This window comes from Pelodiscus sinensis, chromosome 28 (assembly GCF_049634645.1).
Source record: "Pelodiscus sinensis isolate JC-2024 chromosome 28, ASM4963464v1, whole genome shotgun sequence".
Lineage (NCBI taxonomy): Eukaryota > Metazoa > Chordata > Testudines > Trionychidae > Pelodiscus > Pelodiscus sinensis.
The window spans coordinates 13,671,657-13,692,932 of NC_134738.1; the positions used below are offsets into that span (position 1 = coordinate 13,671,657).

At 45.9% G+C, this 21,276-nt stretch overlaps 1 protein-coding gene across 1 annotated transcript in view; it reads left to right on the forward strand.

The window, feature by feature from the left end:
* The first annotated feature begins 662 nt into the window (after positions 1-662).
* Positions 663-21,276, forward strand: part of UNC5D (unc-5 netrin receptor D) — a 359,887-nt gene continuing 339,273 nt past the window's right edge. The window contains exons 1-3 of the mRNA XM_075910658.1: positions 663-727; positions 1,014-1,147; positions 2,011-2,085. Of these exons, the coding sequence (XP_075766773.1) occupies positions 663-727; positions 1,014-1,147; positions 2,011-2,085 (274 nt within the window). The remainder of the gene's footprint in view (positions 728-1,013; positions 1,148-2,010; positions 2,086-21,276) is intronic.

A 21,276-nucleotide genomic window follows, 5' to 3' on the forward strand; every position in this document is an offset into this window, starting at 1 on the left:
TATAACAGTTTAAAGAGAAGCTAGATAAGTTCATGGAGGTTAGGTCCATAAAAGGCTATTAGCCAGGGGATAGAAATGGTGTCCCTGGCCTCTGTTCATCAGAGGTTGGAGAAGGATGGAAGGAGACAAATTGCTTGATCATTGTCTTTGGTCCACCCTCTCTGGGGCACCTGGTGCTGGCCACTGTCGGCAGACAGGCTACTGGGCTAGATGGACCTTTGGTCTGACCCAGTATGGCCGTTCTTATGTTCTTATATTCATACGATAGGGTGCTTCCATGGTTTTTGTGACCAATAACCATACATCTAAGAGGCAGTGAACGGCTTCATCACCTAGTGTGTGAGGGCCAGAGGTTTGGATCCAGTGATCTAAGCCAGGCCCCTAGCCAGCGAGGAGATACATGACTGTAGGTCCCTGACTTGCTTCTCATCATTGACTGCCCATGGCTCTCCTGGCCATCCCCACTTCAGAAGTCGCTTGCAGTGCCGCTACCAAGAAGCAAGCGGCTGGAAACGTAGTTCCTGTGAACTGGATTATGCCAGCATTCACTACTCCTTTCTTTTACTGCTTTGGCCATAGGGGGTGGCAGATCCTTCTGCAGTATCACACTAGAACAATGTTCAAAGCACCTTAATTTGTAGGAGGTTCCCTTCTCTGCAAACATGCCCACAGTGAAGAGATGGAGAAAAGGCATTGGGGCAGTATTGGAAGCTCCAGCTGAGATCGGGTAGGCAGACAAAACTCGTGGCCAGTAGTTTGTTACGAATGTCTAGCTTGGGGAATCAGAAACTTGAAAAGGAAGGATTCCCATTTGTCACACGCGCATGGAGAGAGCATTGGCTGTCTATTAAATTCGGCCTTTTAAAGGATGGATATGGGACAACAGCCCCATGGGTGATAGGAGATCTTGTTTTTCTGCTCCCTGGCATCCAATGCACTAAACTCTGTCATTGAAGGCAACCTTGAAGTGCCATTCTTTTCATCTTTGTCCCCTCCCATTTTGCCGCCAATAGGTGGAGCTGCAGCAAAGCAGATCGAGTGAGTGTCGGTTATGAAGGGCTGCACTCCGAGACAGCCACTGCTGTGGCATCGGAATTGTGCATGTCGGATAAAACTGCCACACGATCGGTATCTCTCAGCAGTGCAGGTAATAGACAGGTGACAGAAAGGAAAAGGTATTTTTAAGAAAACAAATCCCAATTTTGCATATTCAGCTTCCTACAACAATTTGCACTCATTCCCTTTCTAACCTGCTGCTAGTTCACTGCAATCCCCCTTCTTCAACACATCTTACACATCTATCACATCTCAGAGGCCCTGTAAAGGTTTTACACCCATCGTTTTACCCGCCTTAACCATTGAAACCTTTAATCCTTCAAGATTTTACTGCCACTGTTGCTGCTGTTACTACTTATTCCCATCACTTGATTGTCGGGGGACATCAGTATGGCGACAGGATGTTTGTGACAAGTACCGCTATTCGATCAGCTCGTTTTACTTGCTTGAGAGATTTCAGCTAGTAAAGACGAACATCTCAATGACGATTGGAAAAGGAAATCTAAGTATGGAGTGGCATGGTAGAAGTAGCTGGCATGTTGGCGTGAGAAGGTAGTTCAGGGTCAGGCTATGGTTTTCTGCTCTGTTTCAGCAGTTGTCCATCAATAGCTGCTAGGTAAGATTAATAGGAACAGACCACTTTTCTGGAATTTAGTGGACAACCCAATCTGCCTTCTGTTTCATTAGCTCTGTACCTGGTCACAGGAACAAAAACCAGGCGCTTGCAAATTCAGCAAACAGATTGTCCAAAATATACAAGGTTGTGTGTGTTTCGGCTGCAGTAGCAGACAGATCCTGAAACATTTCAAGACCTGAAACGGCTCCCTCTTTGTTTTCTCTCCTTGGTCCATAAGAATTGCAGTTTGCTGAGGCTGCATGAAGAAAAATACCAGACTCCACCTCCAGAGGGCTGATATGTTTCTCAGCTAAGGTAGAGAACTTAAAAAGATGAAGTTAAGGAAGAGAAACTGCTGGGCACCAATTCCCTCCCCCTGGTTTTGTTTCATGGCAGATCATTAAACCTTCCAGGTAAGAGAGATTTGTTACCGCGCTTTCTTCCTTTTGTCACCGAGAAATCCGTCCTAAAAATTAATACCTGTATTTAGAAAGGCAAATCTAGCCACTCTGCCTGATAATGAGATGTGTGAAACTGTGCTCAGGAAACCATAATCTCCCTAGGAATTAATTGATGCTACAGTCAGTATCTCTCCCTGTAACAAATTGCAGGGAAGCAACTAAACTTTCTGCAGCACAACGGGAGCTGGAAAGCTATTCTCTCCCTCAGCTAGCGCTAGTTTTCAGCTGCAGGTGTGACCTCAGAGAGATAAGGGATTTCATTGGAGCATGGTTTTCATTCTGTCCTCCCTCTGTTATCTAACAGAGTTTGCTTTAATAACATTCCCATTGTTCTGGCAGATAATCATGGGCCGGCCCAGATAAGATCTCAAATTTGCTCTTTCCTGATAATAGGATCTTATCGGGAGTTCACAGCATATAGCTTTTTAACAGGATCCCGCTTTAATTAAAATGACAATACACAACACTGGAGGTTAAAGTCCCCTGTCTCACTTCATCTGTAACATCAGGCTTGAAAGGGACATCGTAATAAATGGCTTTCATGTGGTACGAGAGAGAAAAGGTAACGAGAACTAGTGTGCTGATAAAGTCCTCCGCCATGTTCCGAATTTGTACACGTAGGAAACATCTCGGATGAGCTGACTGCGAAGGTCTGTAATAATCTTATTAATACCGAGTGTCTTCATCCCAGAGGATCCTAAACCAGTTACAAGCTGGGATAGAAAACTGTTTGTACAGTTATGCCTCATTGTTTAGTTGCTGGGCTCAAGGCAGGAATCGCTGGTGAATTTCTTTGGCCCGTGTCAGGCAGGACTAGATAATCCATCAGAGAGAGATGGAAATGTCAGGCTGTGTCACCGAAGGGTGGGGCGTCACCTGGGCCCTGCCCCCCCTTCCACAGCCAGAGGTGACTCGGTTGGCTGGTGGCATGGAAGGTTTATTAGTCTACAGGGTTACCATTTAGAACAGACTTGTCACCACTGAGGCCAGAAGCAGTCAGTACAATCCATCATGGGGGGAGGAGGCTCAAAGTCAAGGACCCTTCCCCCATCTCTGTCCCCCAAGCCAGCAAGACAGACAGACAGACACACACACACACACACACACACACACACACACACACACACACACACACACACACACACACACACACACACACAACCTGTCTCCCCCTGCAGCCAGCCCTGCCTTTTTCATTTGCTTACACCCCCCTCCCAGGCTTAGGTTGTGGAAAGCATCAGCCTGTGTATGAGGGTAACACTCGCACCCCAATTCCCATTGCCATGTCTGTATTGGTACAGTGTCCAGGGAAACTGAGGCACGCCCATGGGGTTACTCCAGAACAGTAGAAATCACATGCAACACAAAGCGAACAGAGCAAATAATAATCCCCACTTCATCACAGGCCGGAAGGGACCATCCTGTCCCACCCCTCGTGTGAAGGCAGAACCAAGTAAACTTGGACCACCCTTGACACCTTCAACCTGTTCTTACAAACCTTCAACGCCGGCGATTCCAGTTTCCCCTGGATCCTTATTTCAGGACTTAATTGCCCTTCTAGTTAGAATATTTCCCCTAATATCTACGCTCACTCTCCCCTTGCTATAGATGAAGCCCATTAAAACTTGTCTTCCCTTGAGTAGACATGGCAAACAATCAGGCCTTTTCGTAATCGTCTTTTTTTGTTCTCATGTCCAGTCTTTTTAACCTTTCCTCAGAGGCTAGGTTTTCTGTGCTTTTGTTTTGTTGCTCCTCTCTGGACACTCTCGTATTTGTCCACGTCTTTCCTAAAGCGTGGCACCGGAATGGGCCACAGGATTCCAGATAAGGCCTAACTGATGCTTAGTGAAGTAGAACAATTGTCTCCCATGTCTACAACACTCCTGTTAATACACCCCAGAATATCTGGGGGAGTGGGGGTTAAGCAGCTTTCTCATATTATTGACTCTTCTTCAATTTCCACTTTTATTCCCCAGTTTCTTTGTCCGCACTATATCCACTGACCAGTTATTTTCCATGGTATCAGGTGTGCAGCATTCTGCATTTGGCTTTATTGAATGTCATCGTGTGGATTTCAGACTAACTCACTAATTTGTCAAGCTCTCTCTGACTTCTCTTGTCCTCCAAAGTGCTTGCAACCCCTCCCAGTTTGGTGTTCTCCACGCTTTGCTCTCCACTCCGTTATCCAAGATCGTTCATGAAAATACTGGCCCTTAACCGTCTTAAAACTGATGGATTTTGTTTTATACTCATAGATTGGACCCATGGTGCAAGGACTGCACCCTCTTCTGTGTCTACACGGCATACTGTGGGTCCTGCTCCTGATTGGCTGCTGCCAAAATAAATGGAGAATAATGATTTTTGTCGGATCCTTCATCAGATTTCAGTGGTCAAGCAAGGACCTTTGTCTCATGCTGCCTCCTGTGTGCAAAAGCGGTCCCCTGCAAACATCCACAAAAACACCTCATTGCCCTTCAAATCCCGCCTAAAAGCTCCCCCCAAAAACCTGCCAGAATTGAGGCATCTGGTGTTTTGAGACTACTACCCATCTTGCTGACACTTACCACCTCTCGTTGTTTCCTTCTGCTCCTGTCTGCCTGTATCTTCCCATTGTTGGTGGTTGTCTTGTTCTTAAATTATCCGGCATAATACAGTGGCAGATGGGAGTCCTGGGCTTTGATCGTTGTCCTAGGTGTTGGATAAATAGAACAGAAAGGTAGTCCCAAGAATCAAACAGTCTAAGCGCCTCAGTTCAGGGACTGCTTTTATATGTACAGCAGGTTTAAAACAAATAAAAGGAAGTTCTTCTTCACACAGCGCACAGTCAACCTGTGGAACTCCTTGCCAGAGGAAGTTGTGAAGGCTAAGACTATAGAAGAGAACTAGATACATTCATGGAGGTGAAGTCCATTAATGGCTATTAGCCAGGATGGGTAAGGAATGGTGTCCCTAGCCTCTGTTTGTCAGAGGGTGGAGATGGACGCCAGGAGAGAGATCGCTTGATCATTACCTGTTTGGTTCACTCCCTCTGGGGCACCTGGCATTGGCCACTGTTGGCAGACAGAGTACTGGGCTGGGTGGACCTTTGATCTGACTCAGTGTGGCCATTCTTATGTTCCCTAGCACACGTGGGCGCTCTCAGTGCTGCCACAGAACAAATCAATGCATCCTGCTGTTCTCCTTCACTCCAAACACCCATCCCTTTGTCCTGTGCTGGACTGAGCCCCTGCCCAGAGGGTCATTTAAAATCCTCTTCCTTTCCAAATGGTCATTCGTGAGTCAGCAGCAGCCCCGACCCCTCGCATCTTGGGAAAATCAAGACAGGGATGCCACGCTCTTGCTCCTGCATGCCAAAGGCCTGCGAATCAATACCCAGAGCATGCCGGCCCCCGGCCTCTCCTTCTGTTCCCAGCCGCCCCCTCCAGAAGGCACAGCTCCTGTTTACCGATTCGGTTTCATATCGACAACAAAGCCTCTGTATGCAGGCGCTCGCTTTGTCAATGATCCATAGGAGTCCCTGCTGCCCTGGTAGTTAGCAAACACTCACTAATATGCCGATGATGTGCTGAGCTGGTGAAAGTTTCAGCAGAAGCAAATTCTTTGTTGGGGAGATTTTCCAAGCCCCGTATCCAATATGGTCTCTGTTCATTGAATATGGAGTGAGGACCAGGAAGGTCACTGGAGGAAAAACGTGGTGTCTCTGCATGACCGTTCGGCTTGCATTTCCAAAGAGCAGAGTACCCTCTCTCTTTCTGACTTCTCCAGGTTACTAGGGTGCTCAGTGGCTGTGACAATCACACCGACTGACTTCAGCCTTTATTCACTGAGGTATTTAAACGTGTGCCTCACGTTAAGCTCATCAACAGGATGCAATGTGTGTGCCAAATATTTTGCTGGATTGGTATTTACTTCAACAATGGCTGGTTACAGAATGTCCTAAATAAAGGCGGATGACAATCGGATAAAAACGGAAGAGAAATCAGCTGACAGGGAAGAAGAAAAATTACGACTCGTCTGCAAGGCTGAAATTGACACTTCGGGATTCTTGAGTTCTCTGACAGGAACAAGAGAGTGTGTCGTTAACTCTGGTGCTTTTCTTATCTTGTTTATTTTCTATATTCTCTTGACGCTTTCAGGATGAAATGCAAGAGTGTCTTTGGTACCCTTACGCAGCTTGAAATCGATTTTTAGGAACAAACCCACAACACTACTTTCTGTGGATTTGTTTGAATTTGCTGCTTTCATTCCCTGACTCCATTTTATGCTTCATAGGGTGTTCTGCCCCATGGATACTGCCCCCTCCTTTATTACATGATATCGGTTCTGTAGAACTTTCCGTGTCAAGATCAGAGTCAATTGAAGTGCCAATTTCATCTTCTTATAAAGCCATGTTTACTGTGTTGCATTCCTCTCTTAATAACCCTCCTCTGCCTTTCTTATTTACATGCATGGGAAATACAGCCTCCAGTATCTCCTCATTGGAATACCTCCACATCCTGATTCAGGGAGCTAGAATTCAAGCATGGCAGAATTTATCTTCCGCTGTAAACAATTCTTTTGCAAGTGACAGTGTGAGCACTGCCTATGGGCATTACCAGTGTGTTGGATCATTTTTCCTAGTTTAAAAATACAGTATCGGAATTAGAAATGCGACTTTCCTTTTTATCTTAGTTCATTACAATTAGCCTTTAAATAATCAGTAATTACCCTCCTCTAACCTTTAGTTCTATCTTAGGAGGCAGCAATTATTTGACATTATTTAATCTTAAGTGTCGAGGAAAGTCAGAAAAGTCTCTGTTCTCTGCACACGGGAAGCAATTTATTCTCAAAGGTTTTCTTCTGTGGCCTGAACCCCTTGTGACCTGGTCTGACTGTTTGTACTTAGTTTTAACTGGTGTATTTGCTTGGTCTAAACTTCCTCTGTTCCTGACAACTCCTCTTTGGTGCAGGATCTAGCAGTGGACTGCTCCAGTACTTTTCAGGGAGGGCAGAAGAATTCTACCAGTGCTAGGTGAGGATTTGGTAGGTGCAGACTCAGAGTAGGCGGTTTATGGATTTCAAACGTATGCTCATTAGAATGCACTCTTTTGTCCTGTGGGGTGCTCTTTTTGGTAAAGATAAAATGTGCATTGTGAAACGAACAGGTATTGGCTAATCATATCGTTTTCATTCGTATTGCTATTGCAGTAGAACCTAGAGGTCTCAAACATAACTTGGGTTTCTTTGGCTAGGCGGTACCCACACACACTGTGCAAAGCGGTTCCAGCCCTAGAGAGCCCACAACAGAAACAGTCAAAGACAAAGAGCAAGAGGAGAAGCCAGGACCCCAACAGTTGAAGTGACTTGCCCCAGGTCATACATCCAAACAGTGGGATTTCTGATATTTGGAGGGTAGGATGAACACAGGCAGCAGTGGACTGAGGTTCTGTTCTGTTTTGTGTTTTCTTTGGAGTATAACAATGTTTGATGCCCAACAATTTCCCTCATTGCCTTTCGTGACTCTCTTGGGTTGAGAAACTCTCCTGGTTGAGAAACACTCTTCTAAACGTACAGGAATGCGGCACAAAGTTCAAGTAATTCCATCCTCTTGAACACAATGATTTTAAAAGGAAGCGAATGCAATTGGCAGATGTTCAGAGGGGGCCAGAGAGGTTGGTGGTGTTCCAGTGGAGAGCACCCAGGCGCTGTGGAGAGGTGGTTAGCACCAAACAAAGCAGAATAAAAGTCTAAGCCTAAAAATACCTTTTTGAAGCAAAGTATTTCCTCCTTGGCTTACTTTCCGAGACTTGAGTTCATGAGTCGGCATTTCCCCTACTGAAACAGATGTAATCATAAATCCCTAGGACATCTCTAAGACTAGAGGAAATTGTTCTCTTTTAGCTGTTGGTTGTAGGTCAGACGCCAACTTGCAAATCCAGAGCGTTGGCAGATAGAGGAAAAAGGAACTCTGTTTTCAACTGCATCACTTGCTTGTTTTTAAGAGATCATCATGGGTGTTTTTCCCCCCATAGGCACTGAGTAAAATTCTACTCCACCTTTAATAGAAGGCTACTACAACTAAGCCATTGATTTATTGGTTCCTCAAGTGACCATTTAAAACAGCCCATTGTATTTTGTTAGAGAATATAATTAATTTTTCAGTACACAGTAATGGACTGGCTTGTGCATGTGTGCACAACACTTCCCTCTGCAGCATTTGGTCTGAACTGCTCGGATCTTTGCTGGAAACTGTCTCCTGGAAAGAGAAATTCCCCTTCCATAGATCTGAGTTCCTCTCTGCTGTGGAACTCTAGGGAGACGATCCGGTTGAGGTCAATGCAGCTAATGACCATTCGCACCAGCTGAGTCTCCGTGGCTTTAGTGTGGTACAGGTTGAACCTCCCTAGTCGGGTGCTCTTTGGTCCAGCAATATCTGTGCTCTGGCATGGTTTCAGTGAGCCGGACGTCCACTTACCATGGGTGTGGCCAAATTTCCCGTGGTCCCATAAAGTTTGTTTGCAGCCACCAGTCCTGGCTCTTAGTGTTCTGTGTCGTTATTTAGCTTTAATTGACCCCTAAATTTCTTCTAACAGCCCAGTAGGCAGTGGAAGTGTTGGTAATGCTGCTAGACAATGTTGGCTTGCTGTGATCTTGCAAATTCTCTGGTTCAGCCCCCATCAGGTCCTGAAGGTGCCAGACCAGAGAGGTTCAACCTACATTAGTAAGTGCCTGGATGTTTAGGAACCATTTGTAAATTGTATGGTTTAGTAGGCAGCTGGAGCAAAGAAAACAGAGTATTATGAGTCACTGCCCTTGTGTGGGGTGATTTCCCCTCTCTACCCTCCTCCTTTGGCTGACTGGTGTATTTAGGCTATAGGCTTTTAAAGGCAGGGACTGTATTTTTCTATGTTTATGTACATCTCCTGGTATAATCGGGCCATTATTTTGATTGAAGCCTCTAGGTGCTACTGTAACACAAATAATAAGTCGGTTACAGATTTGGGGGAAACTTAAAAACAAACAAACCAACCAACCCTACCAGTGCTCTGAAATGTGCTTCTCTGGGAGAGAATATTTATGTGATACAGCCAATTTAAGTCACCAATTTTCAGTGTATTGTGTCTGCTGAATCTCAGAAGAGGGTTCATTCAGCTGATTTTCTGACAAGCAGAAATAGGTTAATTCATTTGAAAAGAGAGTGATATTTTGCTTGATGGGTAAAGGGATTATCAAAATGCTGAACCGGCAGATTCTTTTCTCAGCTGATACCTATAGATTGGCTCTTCAGTACCACAAAGGAGACACTGAATGCGGCATTCAAACCGCGCCACTGACTGGTCTGATATTTGTATGGATGATTGTCCTCCACTTGTCCACCTCTGGTGAAAGCCATAGCAAGAGTTTATTCCAGCCAGCATCTTCCGAACAGTGCAGGCTGCTACGGGATATACAGCAGGGTTCTGCTTCACTCTGGCTAAATTGCCCAAATCAAGTAAAGTGGGCCCATGACAAATTAGTCGGTGAAGCCATGTGATCGGTTTGCAAGCGGTAGCATCAGGGAGCTCTCGATTATAGCACATAGGCGATGCAGAGGACAGGGTTAACTTGCAAATGACTGATCGCCACCACAACTGGTCGGATAAGGCCCTTTGCTGTCATTGCTTATTTACGGTAAATCCACCTTGATTTTATTTACCAGGCTGGGTACATGAAATCCATGTTTGTGTGCTCTGCCAAGGTAAACAGCAAGTGGAAAGGACTGAGGGAGAAAAGCCTATTTGCTTTTAAAAAGGGCTAGTGGTGCGGGCCCTGGCGTTGAGTGGTCAATTAGGAAGACATCCCGTGACACAGAAAAACCGTCTGAGCAGTGTCACCTTATTTTACATACCCTACCCAGCAAGAGGTCTTTTCTTCCGAACTTGAGAGGATAGAGGGGTATATAGAGTCATGACCTCAGAAGGAATCCTCTGAAAACTGTTGAAAACACTGCTGCAGGTACTACTATGGGTTGAATTTCTCTAGTCCGGCACCCTTGGGACCTGACAGCATTTGCCAGACCATAGGAGGTCAGTATTGTCTAGCGCCATTACCAACACTGCCACTGCTTGCTGGGGTGCTAGAAGACGTTTACTGGCAAATTAGAGCTAACAGCACAGAGCACAGAGAACCAGGACTGGTGTCTGTAAACAAACATTTTTACCTGAGCTGGAACGAGTTGGGGGCCCATTCAGCCCCCAGTACAGATGAGAAGAGCTGTGTGTCCAGCTTCCAACAGTTTCTATGGGCTTTGCTAGCAGATGGGTCATGCCCAGGGTTGGGAATACCAAGATCTCCTCGGCCGTTGTGTTTTTGTCATCTGGGAACCAGCCAGAGGAGATGTCGTGCCGCCTCTTGGGCACACCTGTTGTATTAAGCTACTTGCTCGAAGGCCTCGAGAGCTGTTGCCTGGCTCCTTCACGTTGCTCCTTGGTGACTTCAGTCCCAAGAGGTTGTGACTTGTCCAAAGCGTCCAGACTAACGCCCCTCCCCCATTTACGTGTTCACTTCAGTTCTTAAGACCGTCCTTCCTCTGCAGTTACACGGTGCTGCTCTTCAAAGTGCTGCACATACATATTTCGGGCCTTTGTACTCAAGAAGAAGGAAGGGGAGGAAAAAAAGAATATTTTCCTTTTCTTCTTTTGTTACACATGACCCAGTGTCTTGTGATCTGTGATCCCATGCGTCGGCTTCCCCCAGCTCACAAAGGCATGCGGTCAGACTCAAGGAAGACCTCTTGGCCTCCACTGGTTAATCTCCTTTCCTGTGCTGTATAACTGTGGATGTGCAAAGACGCCACTAACTTCCTACTGCAATAGCCTTTTGAGAACAACAGTACCCCTGGCTGGGACTAAAATGGGTAGGTAGGTCACTCGCTTTCCTCCGTGTTGGCAAAACAGTAACCGACTCACTTGGTGTTTCTTGTCCTTTGTCCTCTAACTACACTCCTCCTTGCCAACAGCAGCACCCTGCCAGCTTGGAGCCGCGCTGCCCAGCAGTGTATCTGATGTTCTAAAGATGCTCCCAAGTGAATTGTCTGATTGGTTGAAAGTGAACCTTTTTTTTCTTTCTTTTTTAACAACAAATTGCAAATAGCTGCTGAATGGCTCGTCCAGATCCCTGCTGGTTTGGGGTTTCCTCTGGGTTCTCCGAAAGCATGTTTTCTCTCAGGCTCTCCTCCTCCCACCCCTCGCTCCCCCCGCGTGTGCGTATTTAGAGAGAGACATGTACACACTCACCATTGTCGTATTCTCTGCTTCAGTCAATATGCCTCTCCCACCAAGTTAAGCTCTGATGACAGGAACCAAGAGAATAAACTCCTTTAGGGCATGTCTACATTCAGAAATGATTTTGAAATAACTAAATTCGACTTACCTCCCAACTTTACAAAATCCAACTAGCGTGTCCCCACTACAGGGGAAGCCTCAGAATTAAGTCAGAGGCAGGCTTTGTTAATGTGGACACGCTTCCTTGACTTAGTTCCATGAAGTATTGGGGAGTAATTAGTTCGAAATGTCATTTTGAAATAGCAGCACTGATGCGTCCACACCACTACTATTTTGAAATAACTATTTCAAAATAAGTGTTATTCTCCCAGGAAAGCAGGAGTACAGATTTCAAAATAAGTGGCCCATTATTTTGAAATAACGGTTTGGTAGTGTGGACGCTCCGCTTCTTAATTCGAGCTAAGGTGGGTTATTTTGAAATAATGCCCTAGTATGGACTAGGGCTTAGTAATAGACATGTAGGGGATGACTTTAGAAGGGAAGAGGGGGAAAAGTACCACTGATGGACATTTTGCATCTGCCTACAGAGCTCTTTGTGGTTTCAGCACATTGAATGGTTTGCCCTTTCCCTCTTAATTCAGTAGCAGCAATGAAAACAAAAGGCCTGGATCTGTTTGAAATGAATGTGGTGGGAGCAGACTGTTCATTTGTGCCGTGTGATCAAACAAGGGCATGAAAATAATAGTAATAAAGAAAATACCGAGGAAACCCCTTCTGCCCCATTGGAGGAGAAATAAAGTGTTTTCCTAGAAATGCTCTCGGCGAAATTTCAAGAGGATCTAATTTCTCCAAACGTATTGCTCAAGAAATGAGTTAGACAGTAAAGATGATGCTCTTCTGTGAGTGCCCAAATGTTATGATTTAAAACACATTAGCAGATTTCAAATTTTGAACATCCAATTGGCACTCCAAACCCCTTTCTGGTGCAAATCCAATCACGTTAGCATTTTTTTCTTTCATTTTTATCAAATTAACTTTGCCTTATGGTGTTTGTCAATTGTAGAAAATGTAAACACACAGGAAAAAAATGCAAACAGTGGTATCCTGTTTAATCTTGGGTTAATCGTCTTAAAAATTATATAGATTTTATCTCATCAAAAGGGTTGGCTTATGACTTCCCATATGGCTACTTTCCTTTCAAGTGAAGGATGTGGAATCTTTTTGAGGTGTTAAAAGAGAGCTATATTTTACTGTCATTGACAGTGTTAGATCTGTACCTTTTGGATAAAAGGTTTTTGCATCATTTTGATGCACATGAAAGCAAAATGGCACAAAATCTCAGCGCAGCATTTGGTAAGATACTAAAAATGGAGAATAAAGAAAAATCTATTTAGACTTTTCCAAAGCTAGCATGTACTATATACATTATAAAGATTAAGACTGCAATACAGATCAGAGGTAAACATTCTACTCTGGTATCTTGATGAAAGATACCATAGAAATTGGTTTTATGTACCTGAAATTCTTTTCATACTCAGAGCACTTCAAAGCTCTTTACCAAACAGTAAGTTGTGTTGTAATGCAGGGCGTGCAAATGGATGTGCGTCATAAGATCCTCCCCAGTAACTTTTGCCGGGCTTTGGAAAATAGATATAAACTACAAGCTGGTAATAAGAATAATGTGAGTATTTAATAATACATTGATATGCAGTATATTTTTCAGCCACTAGATGACTCCACTTACTGCATAGAATAGCAGATTTAGCGCCCATCCTGGTAAACAAGAATTAGAAAGCTGGGATTCAAATTGTGTAGAAGTCTCGTTTCTGTAACGTTTAAAAAAAAATACAGAATCCCAGTTTTGAACAGTAAGTGTGTAGCATGAGAGGGTAGGAGGGTGCATTCATGCAGATCTGATTGCCTGTTTAGCATCACAATTTGATTCCTGAAATATATGAATAGATGTTTTGAAAGTTTTCTGTTTTGATATTTCATCTTTTTCTATGATATAACATCTCACTTACGCATATACACACTCACTGTATATATCATCCTGTATTATTAGCATCTCAGTGTGTTGCTATGATTTTTTTACAGTATCTGAAGTGTCCTGCAATGGGAGGCTATTGTAATTATTGATATTAGCTCATGGATTGTGCAGAATTGTCCATTAATTCGGTGGCCCCATGTGGTCATCTGTTGTTAACTTTTATATTAAGGATGCATCCTGGGGATTAGGACCCCATGAAGGCTGCTTGTGTGATGGGTTTGTGCACATGTGAGGTTAGGTCCTAAAGAGTTTGGGGTATTAGAAGATGTGGGGTATGGAGGGTAGGAGGAAATAGAGACAATCAAATATTTACATCATTTAAATTTTGAAGAAAAAATCACAAAGGGATCAAGTTCTGCTCCCTGATTTTTTTTGCCTGTGAGTCTCTGTAGCTGGACTCCGGGGCACTGGGGACCTTACAAGACATGGGGTTTTGCTATCATTGATTGGCTGAGTCTTTCTATAGAGGACAAGGTAGAGGAGAATACTGAGGACCAATCAGCTCAGTCAGGCAGGTGATTTACCTGTAAGGGATGCAGAGACCTTTGCATGCAGTGTAGGGCAGATGCAGATGGCAGACGATGGTTCTTTTTGAAAGCCAAGCGGCTTCCAGGGTTCATGTATTGCTGACTTAGCATCAGAGGATAAGGATATAGAAAATACCCCAGTGTGTGTGGGTTTTAAATAAAGTGAATCCTTTTGCTGTCAGACAGTCTCTAGCTCTTCCAATAACACAGCCATCCCAGACTAAAGACAGGACCATGCAGCACTTTAAGACTAACAAGATGAGCTTTCATGGGCCAGACCCACTTCCTCAGATCAAATTGTGGAAGAAAATTGGCACGACCATATATACCAAAGGGATACAATCAAAAAAAGTGAACACATTTAAAATAGACAAATCAGATTTTAGAAAGGAGGAGGGATGAGGGGGGGAAGATAATGTCTATGAGATAATGATATTCGAGGTGATAATTGGGGAAGCTATCTTTGTAATGGGTAAGATAATTAGCATCTTTGGTAAGGCCCATTCGTAAAGTGTCAAATGTAAGCATGAATGACAGTTCAGAGGCTTCTCTTTGAAGTCTTGTGTTAAAATCTCTTTGAAGAAGCATGCAGGTAGTCAGGTCGTTGAAACAATGCCTATTCTGGTTGAAATGGCAAGAAACTGTTTTTTCTTTGTGAAACTGTCTGATGTCTGTTTTGTGGGCATTGATTCTTTGGCGAAGTGTCTGAGAAGTTTGTCCTACATACATAGCAGACAGACACTGTTGGCACATGATTGCATAAATTATATTTCTGGATGAGCAGAAATAGATGTTCTTGATCTTATAACTGAAATGGTTAGGTCCAGTGATGGTGTCAGCAGAGCAAATATGTGGACAAAGCTGGCAATGGGAGAGTTAAACAGCCATTTAAAACTTCATTAGAACAAACTATAAAACCACAGAACTTCAGCTAGAGAAGAGGTATACACTTTAGGGCAAACGAAAAAGAACTACTCACTTCTCGTTGAATGTCCATCTACCTAGAGGTGTGCTGACCACGACTGTCATATCATGGTGTTCTGCCAATTCCAGAGGGATTACCTAGTGAAACGGAAACCGAGAAGTGGGACTGGGATGAAAGGAGGTTAGGTCCATAAAAGGCTATTAGCCAGGGGATAAAATGGTGTCCTTGGCCTCTGTTTGTCAGAGGCTGGAGAGAGATGGCAGGAGACAAATCGCTTGATCATTGTCTTCGGTCCACCCTCTCTGGGACACCTGGTGCTGGCCACTGTTGGCAGACAGGATATTGGGCTAGAAGGACCTTTGGTCTGACCCAGTACGGCCATTCTTATGTTCTTCTTATTCCTAATCAGCAATATGGCTAGCTGAACGTAGTCCCCAGTAGAAATTTGGACCTAGTGACCCAATCACATAGACCAGGGCAATGGTGCCCATGGCTCCTACTACTTCTAACCACCAGAAGAATCAGGTTGCTTGACACTGCTCAGAATTTGCAACTGCTGTTGTGTTTCAGGATCAGGTCTTGCATAGAGAAGTGTGGTCCAGGATTGCTCCGAGCCTTGGCAGTGGGCAGCTGAAACTCTACAGGGCTAATCCTGTCTTAGCATGTCTGTGTAGCTTGAGCTGGTGACGCCTGTTATTTCTGGAAAGGTTACTCTGCTGTCCAGAGCAAGGGTTTTCAAAATCTGGGTCACAGCTTGTCAGGGCAAGCCGCTAGCTGGCCGAGAGATACTTTGTTTACCTGCCCCTTTGCAGGTATGGGCGATTGCACCTCTCTTTGTCTGCAGATCGCTGTTCCCAGCCAATAGGAGCTGCGGGAAGCAGTATCCTGCTCCACTTGGCTTCCCATGGCTCCTATTGGCTGGGAACAGTGATCCGTGGCCAATAGGAACTGCAATCACCCGTACCTGTGGAGGCGCATGTAAACAAAGCGTCCCAGCCAGCTAGCAGCTTGCCCTGACAAGCCACGGCCCAGATTTTAAAAGCTTCTGCTCTAGAGGGGCCTCAGCCAGGGCCTTAGAATGGCCAGTGGCTGTTGGAACTTATCGCTTGTGCCTTTTGCTAGGCCTAGGGTGAATGAAGAGCTGTGAAGTCCTTCCTGGCCCATTTCTATGCGCATCTGGATCTTCAGACTATGGGGAGCTCTACCTGAGGAAAGGAAGGGGTGCTACTATAGGGGGGATTTTGATCCACCTCCTCTCCTTCTATGTGGAGAAGTTTGCCTCTAGTCATGCGAGCCCCGGCCCCCTTTCCTCCATATCCCAACTATGTTGACAGGCAATTCGCCGTCTCCCTGTTCTGAGGTTAACTGAGTTAGCACCTGTCTGACCCCACCAGACTTTTTGATCCCACTGCAAGGATGAACTTTAGCACAGCAACATCCTTTCCAGGGGGGTTTTCTTCCCCCATCTGAAGCAGTCTAGTCCCACCCCTCTCCACATCACTGCTATAACTGTAGGCTCTTTGGGATGGGGACTGGTTGTGGAAGCTCCATCTCTGAAGATATTTAAGAGCAGGTTAGACAGACAGCTGTCAGGGATGGTCTAGACAGTATTGGGTCCTTCCATGCGGGCAGGGGACTGGACTTGATGGCCTCTCAAGGTCCCTTCCAGTTCTAGTGTTCTATGATTCTATGACGGTCCCTTTTTTCTGTACAGCTCCTAGCACAGTGTGCTCCCAGTGCAAGACTGGTACTCCTAGGGCATGTCTGCCATTAGTGAGTTTGGGCTCCATTCTAAGCCTGAATGTCTGTACTCAGTGAGCTGACATGGGCCAGCGGTCGATGTTGACCTGCAGTGTAGACATACCCCTGAGGACAACGGGTTGGACCTCCCTGGTCTGGCACCTTCAGGATCTGATTGATCCTGAATGGGGAATTGGCTGGACCAGAGGACATCAATGCTGGCCACCAGGCTCCCCTCCTAGCCATTGGCCCCCCACTCTGCTCCCAGGCCCCTGCTCCTGGATGCTGGCTGGCCTGCCACCAGGCTGCATTTCTGGTTGCCAGCCCCCCGCTGCCTGGCCACCGGCTCCTCTGCCACTGGGGCTCACTGCTCCAGTAACATCCATGGTCCCGCTACCATAGTTCCCCCCCTGAGTTCTCTGACCCCGGAGCACCCAGTGGTTCCTGAAGGATGTTGGACCCCAAAAGTTGCTAGAGCCAGGACTCCCGGATTAGAGAGGTCCAACCTGTACTGTAGCAGAAGTCACCGTATTCTTTGAGTTGTAGTATTCAATGCCATCCAAATGTTCTGCATCTAGCTCCTCTGCTGGTGGGGTCAGAAAATTAGGAGTATTTTTACAGCTCCTAGTTTACGGAGGCAGATTTACAAACCACGGGGGAGGGGAATATCTGAACCGTGACAAAGAAAACTGCCTTTCTAATTGTATTCTACGTCCCAGTAATTGAGCTCCTTCAAAGTGCGTGTGCATTATTTAATTACATATTTGCCGTTCCACTCAGACTAAAAGTAACCCAGCAGATGACCCAATCTGTACTCCAGCAGCATCCCCCGTTACCGAGATCTGAATAATTGCATTAGTGTCAATGGGTAAGTAACTAGTGCTCGCTGTCACACAGATTGGTGGCCTGGATGCACACTTATTGTCTTCTGCATTATTAGATACATTATTCATAGCCATGCTACATCTTCTCAGATCCCAGTGACATCCCATGTATGTCTTAGGAAGCACAGTGACACTAAAAAAGCAGCACTCTACCTGCCACTGATACCACATCTTGGGGTGCCCCTGTTATCTGACTGGGGGGAGGGTGTCTCCCGATTCATTACAAATGGCTGTCAGTTCGCTAGGTTTGCATTTCAAACCAGAAACGCAGGATGATCACACCACTGCAAACTTTTCCTGTGTCTGAAAGCTGCTTTGAAAACTCAGCTGGAAGATTCCATTGAGGGTCAAGTGCTGTTGGCTGCCTCGGGAGGAAGATACAAAGCCCCATGTTTGGACCAGGGGACTTCTCTTCAGCAGCTGAATGTCTCTTGTAGTGGGCCAGATCACTCAGCATCTGTAGATGGTGATACTGGAAAAAAAAAACCTTGTGTTCCCTTATTTTCTCTGGGTCAGCTGCTGCATCTGATTCAGGCTGGCAGATCCTTGGAGGAGTCCCGGGTGGGGAATATGCACTGTCAGAAAACAAATAATTACTTACTGCGAGCCTTAACCCTTTGAATGCAAGGGAAGCGTAGAGTTCTTCTTTTGTAGCCTTCATTCCCTTCTCCCTCTTGATTAGTTTCTCTCCTTCCCTCCCCCCTTCCATCCCCACTGGAAGAAGCCCTGACTGCTTCCCCGTGCTTGCTTAGATCCTAACGTTAAAAAGCCACCTGTAGTTATGTGAGTATCTCTCCTCCAGCAGCTGCAACTGCCATGACCTGGACAGCTATACATTGAGCTTGTATATATCATGCTATGGACCTCCTGCTTCTCTATATGGCTATATAGTATCAGCATGCACCAATGTCTAAATCATGCAAAGTTCTGACTCAGGTAGGATTTCCCTTTAAAACTGCAGTGCTCCCCCAAATGTGTTTCTTGTGGCATATTCCACTGAATTGTACATCCATGAGTAGCAAGTGAAGTTAACACACGTGGCCCTTTCTTCAGCTTGTGTTTCTTGCTTGCCCCTGTCATAATTGCATTGCAAGCAGGAAACCTGGAGCATCAATCATTCACTCAATGGCATTGGCAGGAATCAATAATTAGCTGGGCTTGGTGTAAATTTGGTTGGGAGAGTAGAGCAGGAGAAGGAGTGCATTAGGGTAGAGATCCTAAGGCTGTGTTTTAGGCCTGCATTCTCTGTGCTGATTCAAAGTCTTGCAGCAAAGTAGTCTCTCTATGAAAACAATCGGGGTGGTGATGGTGATGTGCCTACGTCTATATTACAGCAACTGCTCTGGGTGGACTTTTTTCAAACTAGCTCAGCAATATATAGTATAGAAGGGAAAGCTGTGGCACCTACATAATTTCCCAGCATTTTGCTCCATGTTTTGGGGAACCCACTAAATAGGGGGGTAACCCCGAAGGCCAGTGGAGAAAATGTATATTTCATGTACTGAGGTTCTGCCTTTGCAACGCCTTCTCTTCATTGGGCAGTAGTAAAATTTCACAGACGAATAACAAGAAGGGAAGAAGAGATGAATTAAGTCATGTTTACTCCCCCTCCTTCCCCGGGAGAGAGAGATTTACCTTATTTTACAGATTGGGAAACCGAGACACAAAGATTGAATGTGTTCAAGGTCACAGTAAGTGTGTTCAGAGGTGGGGATAGAATCCAGTTGTCCTGTCTCTCTCTTGTATTTTGTCTGTTTGTATTGGACTGGGCTATTTTGTATAAAAAATGAAAGTTAGAATCCAGACAGAAGACACTTTCTCCACAGTTAGACAGCATTGGAATGAACTAACTAGAAACACAAAACACCAAGCCCTAGTGAAATGGACCTTGTAAAGCAGGGACAATATATACATATATTGTACTTGTTAGTATATTATTAAGAAAGACTGATCTTGGCTTCTAGGTTAGGATGAGTTGAGTTTGCTCTTAAAGTAGGGATTTACCCTCTCCAAAATTATAGAACTTACCCCTTGTGTACAGAATGGGTTTCCTGAGAATGTACAAGTCAGTCTATTAGTTTGGGTTAAAATGGTTCGGTTCCTTTAAGAAATTTAGCATCATGTGTTGGACCATCTTTAGGGGTCTCAGAACAAACAATATGATGGATTCTTCAAACTTTCCATATAATTAATACTCACTGAAATCTTATGAGTAGGCTGCATTTGAAAATGTTGGTTTGGTCATGCTTTGCTGGTATTCTTCTTTCCTGCAAGTTTCTCCATCAGCGCCTGATAAATAATGTTTTTCGACAAAGCATATACTGGTGTTTCAATTTTGCAGGTTGATTTTATGAGTCAAATCTATCTGCTATCCCTCAGTTGATTTCATGTTTCTGCTACTTGAGTGCACTTGTTTATTTTTTCCCCTCATCAGAAATATGATGGAAAAATGAAGGATTAGATGGGGAAAAAATAAACGTAGGTGGGAAGCTATAGGCGGTCCAGGACAAGTATTTTAAAATAGATGTGGCAAAAAATCTAATGTAAATCCAGTATGGGAGAAAACCTGGGGAAAGGGGAGGAGTGGTCTTTGTGTTCTTGTCGACTGGCATGGTTGTCATGTTTTTAACACATTATGGTGATGGTGCTAGTCAGGATTCTGTTGTTTATGATGAGCTGAGATTTGTGCTTGGAGGTGGCACTTATCCCCTGTATTGTAAAACTAAAGACCAGATCTTGGTGTCCTTCTACCAGTTTGACACTCTGGCCTTTGGTGGAGCAACTCCTGATTTGCAGCAGAGTCTGGCTGTGAGTTTACCTGCAGTATCGCGCAATGATTGGAGGGCAGACCGTTTGTGTAGGGCTTAAAACAACAGCCAACAAGGAGAAGGATTCTCCAGGAAGATTGGAGGCTGCTCCAGCAGCACCACAGCCTCCTCATCGCTGTCTGTCTGGGGAAAGATTTATTTTGCAGAGTGATGCTGCAGAAGAAGGGGGGAGAGGCGGGGAGGGGGAGTCAGAGAGAGGATGGAAGGGGGCAGCGCTGCCTTCTCTCCGGCGAGCAAAAAGAAGCTGTGATCTCTCCGGGGCAGCAGCATGTGCGATGAGTTCAGGAGCAGCGAGAGGAAGGGGGAAAAGGGAGGATGCAAGCGGGGAGGGGAGGAGAAGAGATAAAATAACCCCCCTTGTGCAGCGGTAGCAGCCGCCCTCTGTGCCCGTCCCCCCTCCAGCCAGGGCTCACCTGTGCGCCCCCTCCAGCCAGGGCGCACCTGCTCCATCCCGGCGCCTGGCTCTGGGTACCACATCCTCCTCCTCCTGCCTCCCGGCCCCGCCCAGGCCTCGCCTGATTGGCTGCCGGCGGAGGGGGGGGGCTCATGAGGGATGCAGGCTAGCAGCTGCTCAGGCTAGTCTGGAGCCGGGCGCCGGGCAGCAGCGAGCGGAGCTGCGGGAGGAGCGCAGCAGTGGGGCCCCCCGGCGCCCGCTGACCAGCCCCCTCCCACCCCCACCCGCAGCCCGCGGAGCTGCAGATCCCCTCCCAGGACCTGAGAGGCTGCAGGGAACTTACCCCCGCGGAGGGGGGAGGAAGTCGGAGCGGAGAGGAGGCGGCAGCAATGGGGAGAGGGGCTGTCGGGGGAGGCTGCCCCGCACCCCGCGGGAGGCAGCTACTTTTCCTGCTGGGGCTCTGCGGCTGGGCAGCTGCCCTGCGAGGTAAGCCGGGGACCAGCCCGCCAGACACCCGCAAAGGGAACCAGCCCCGGGGAAGCGCCGGAGTGGC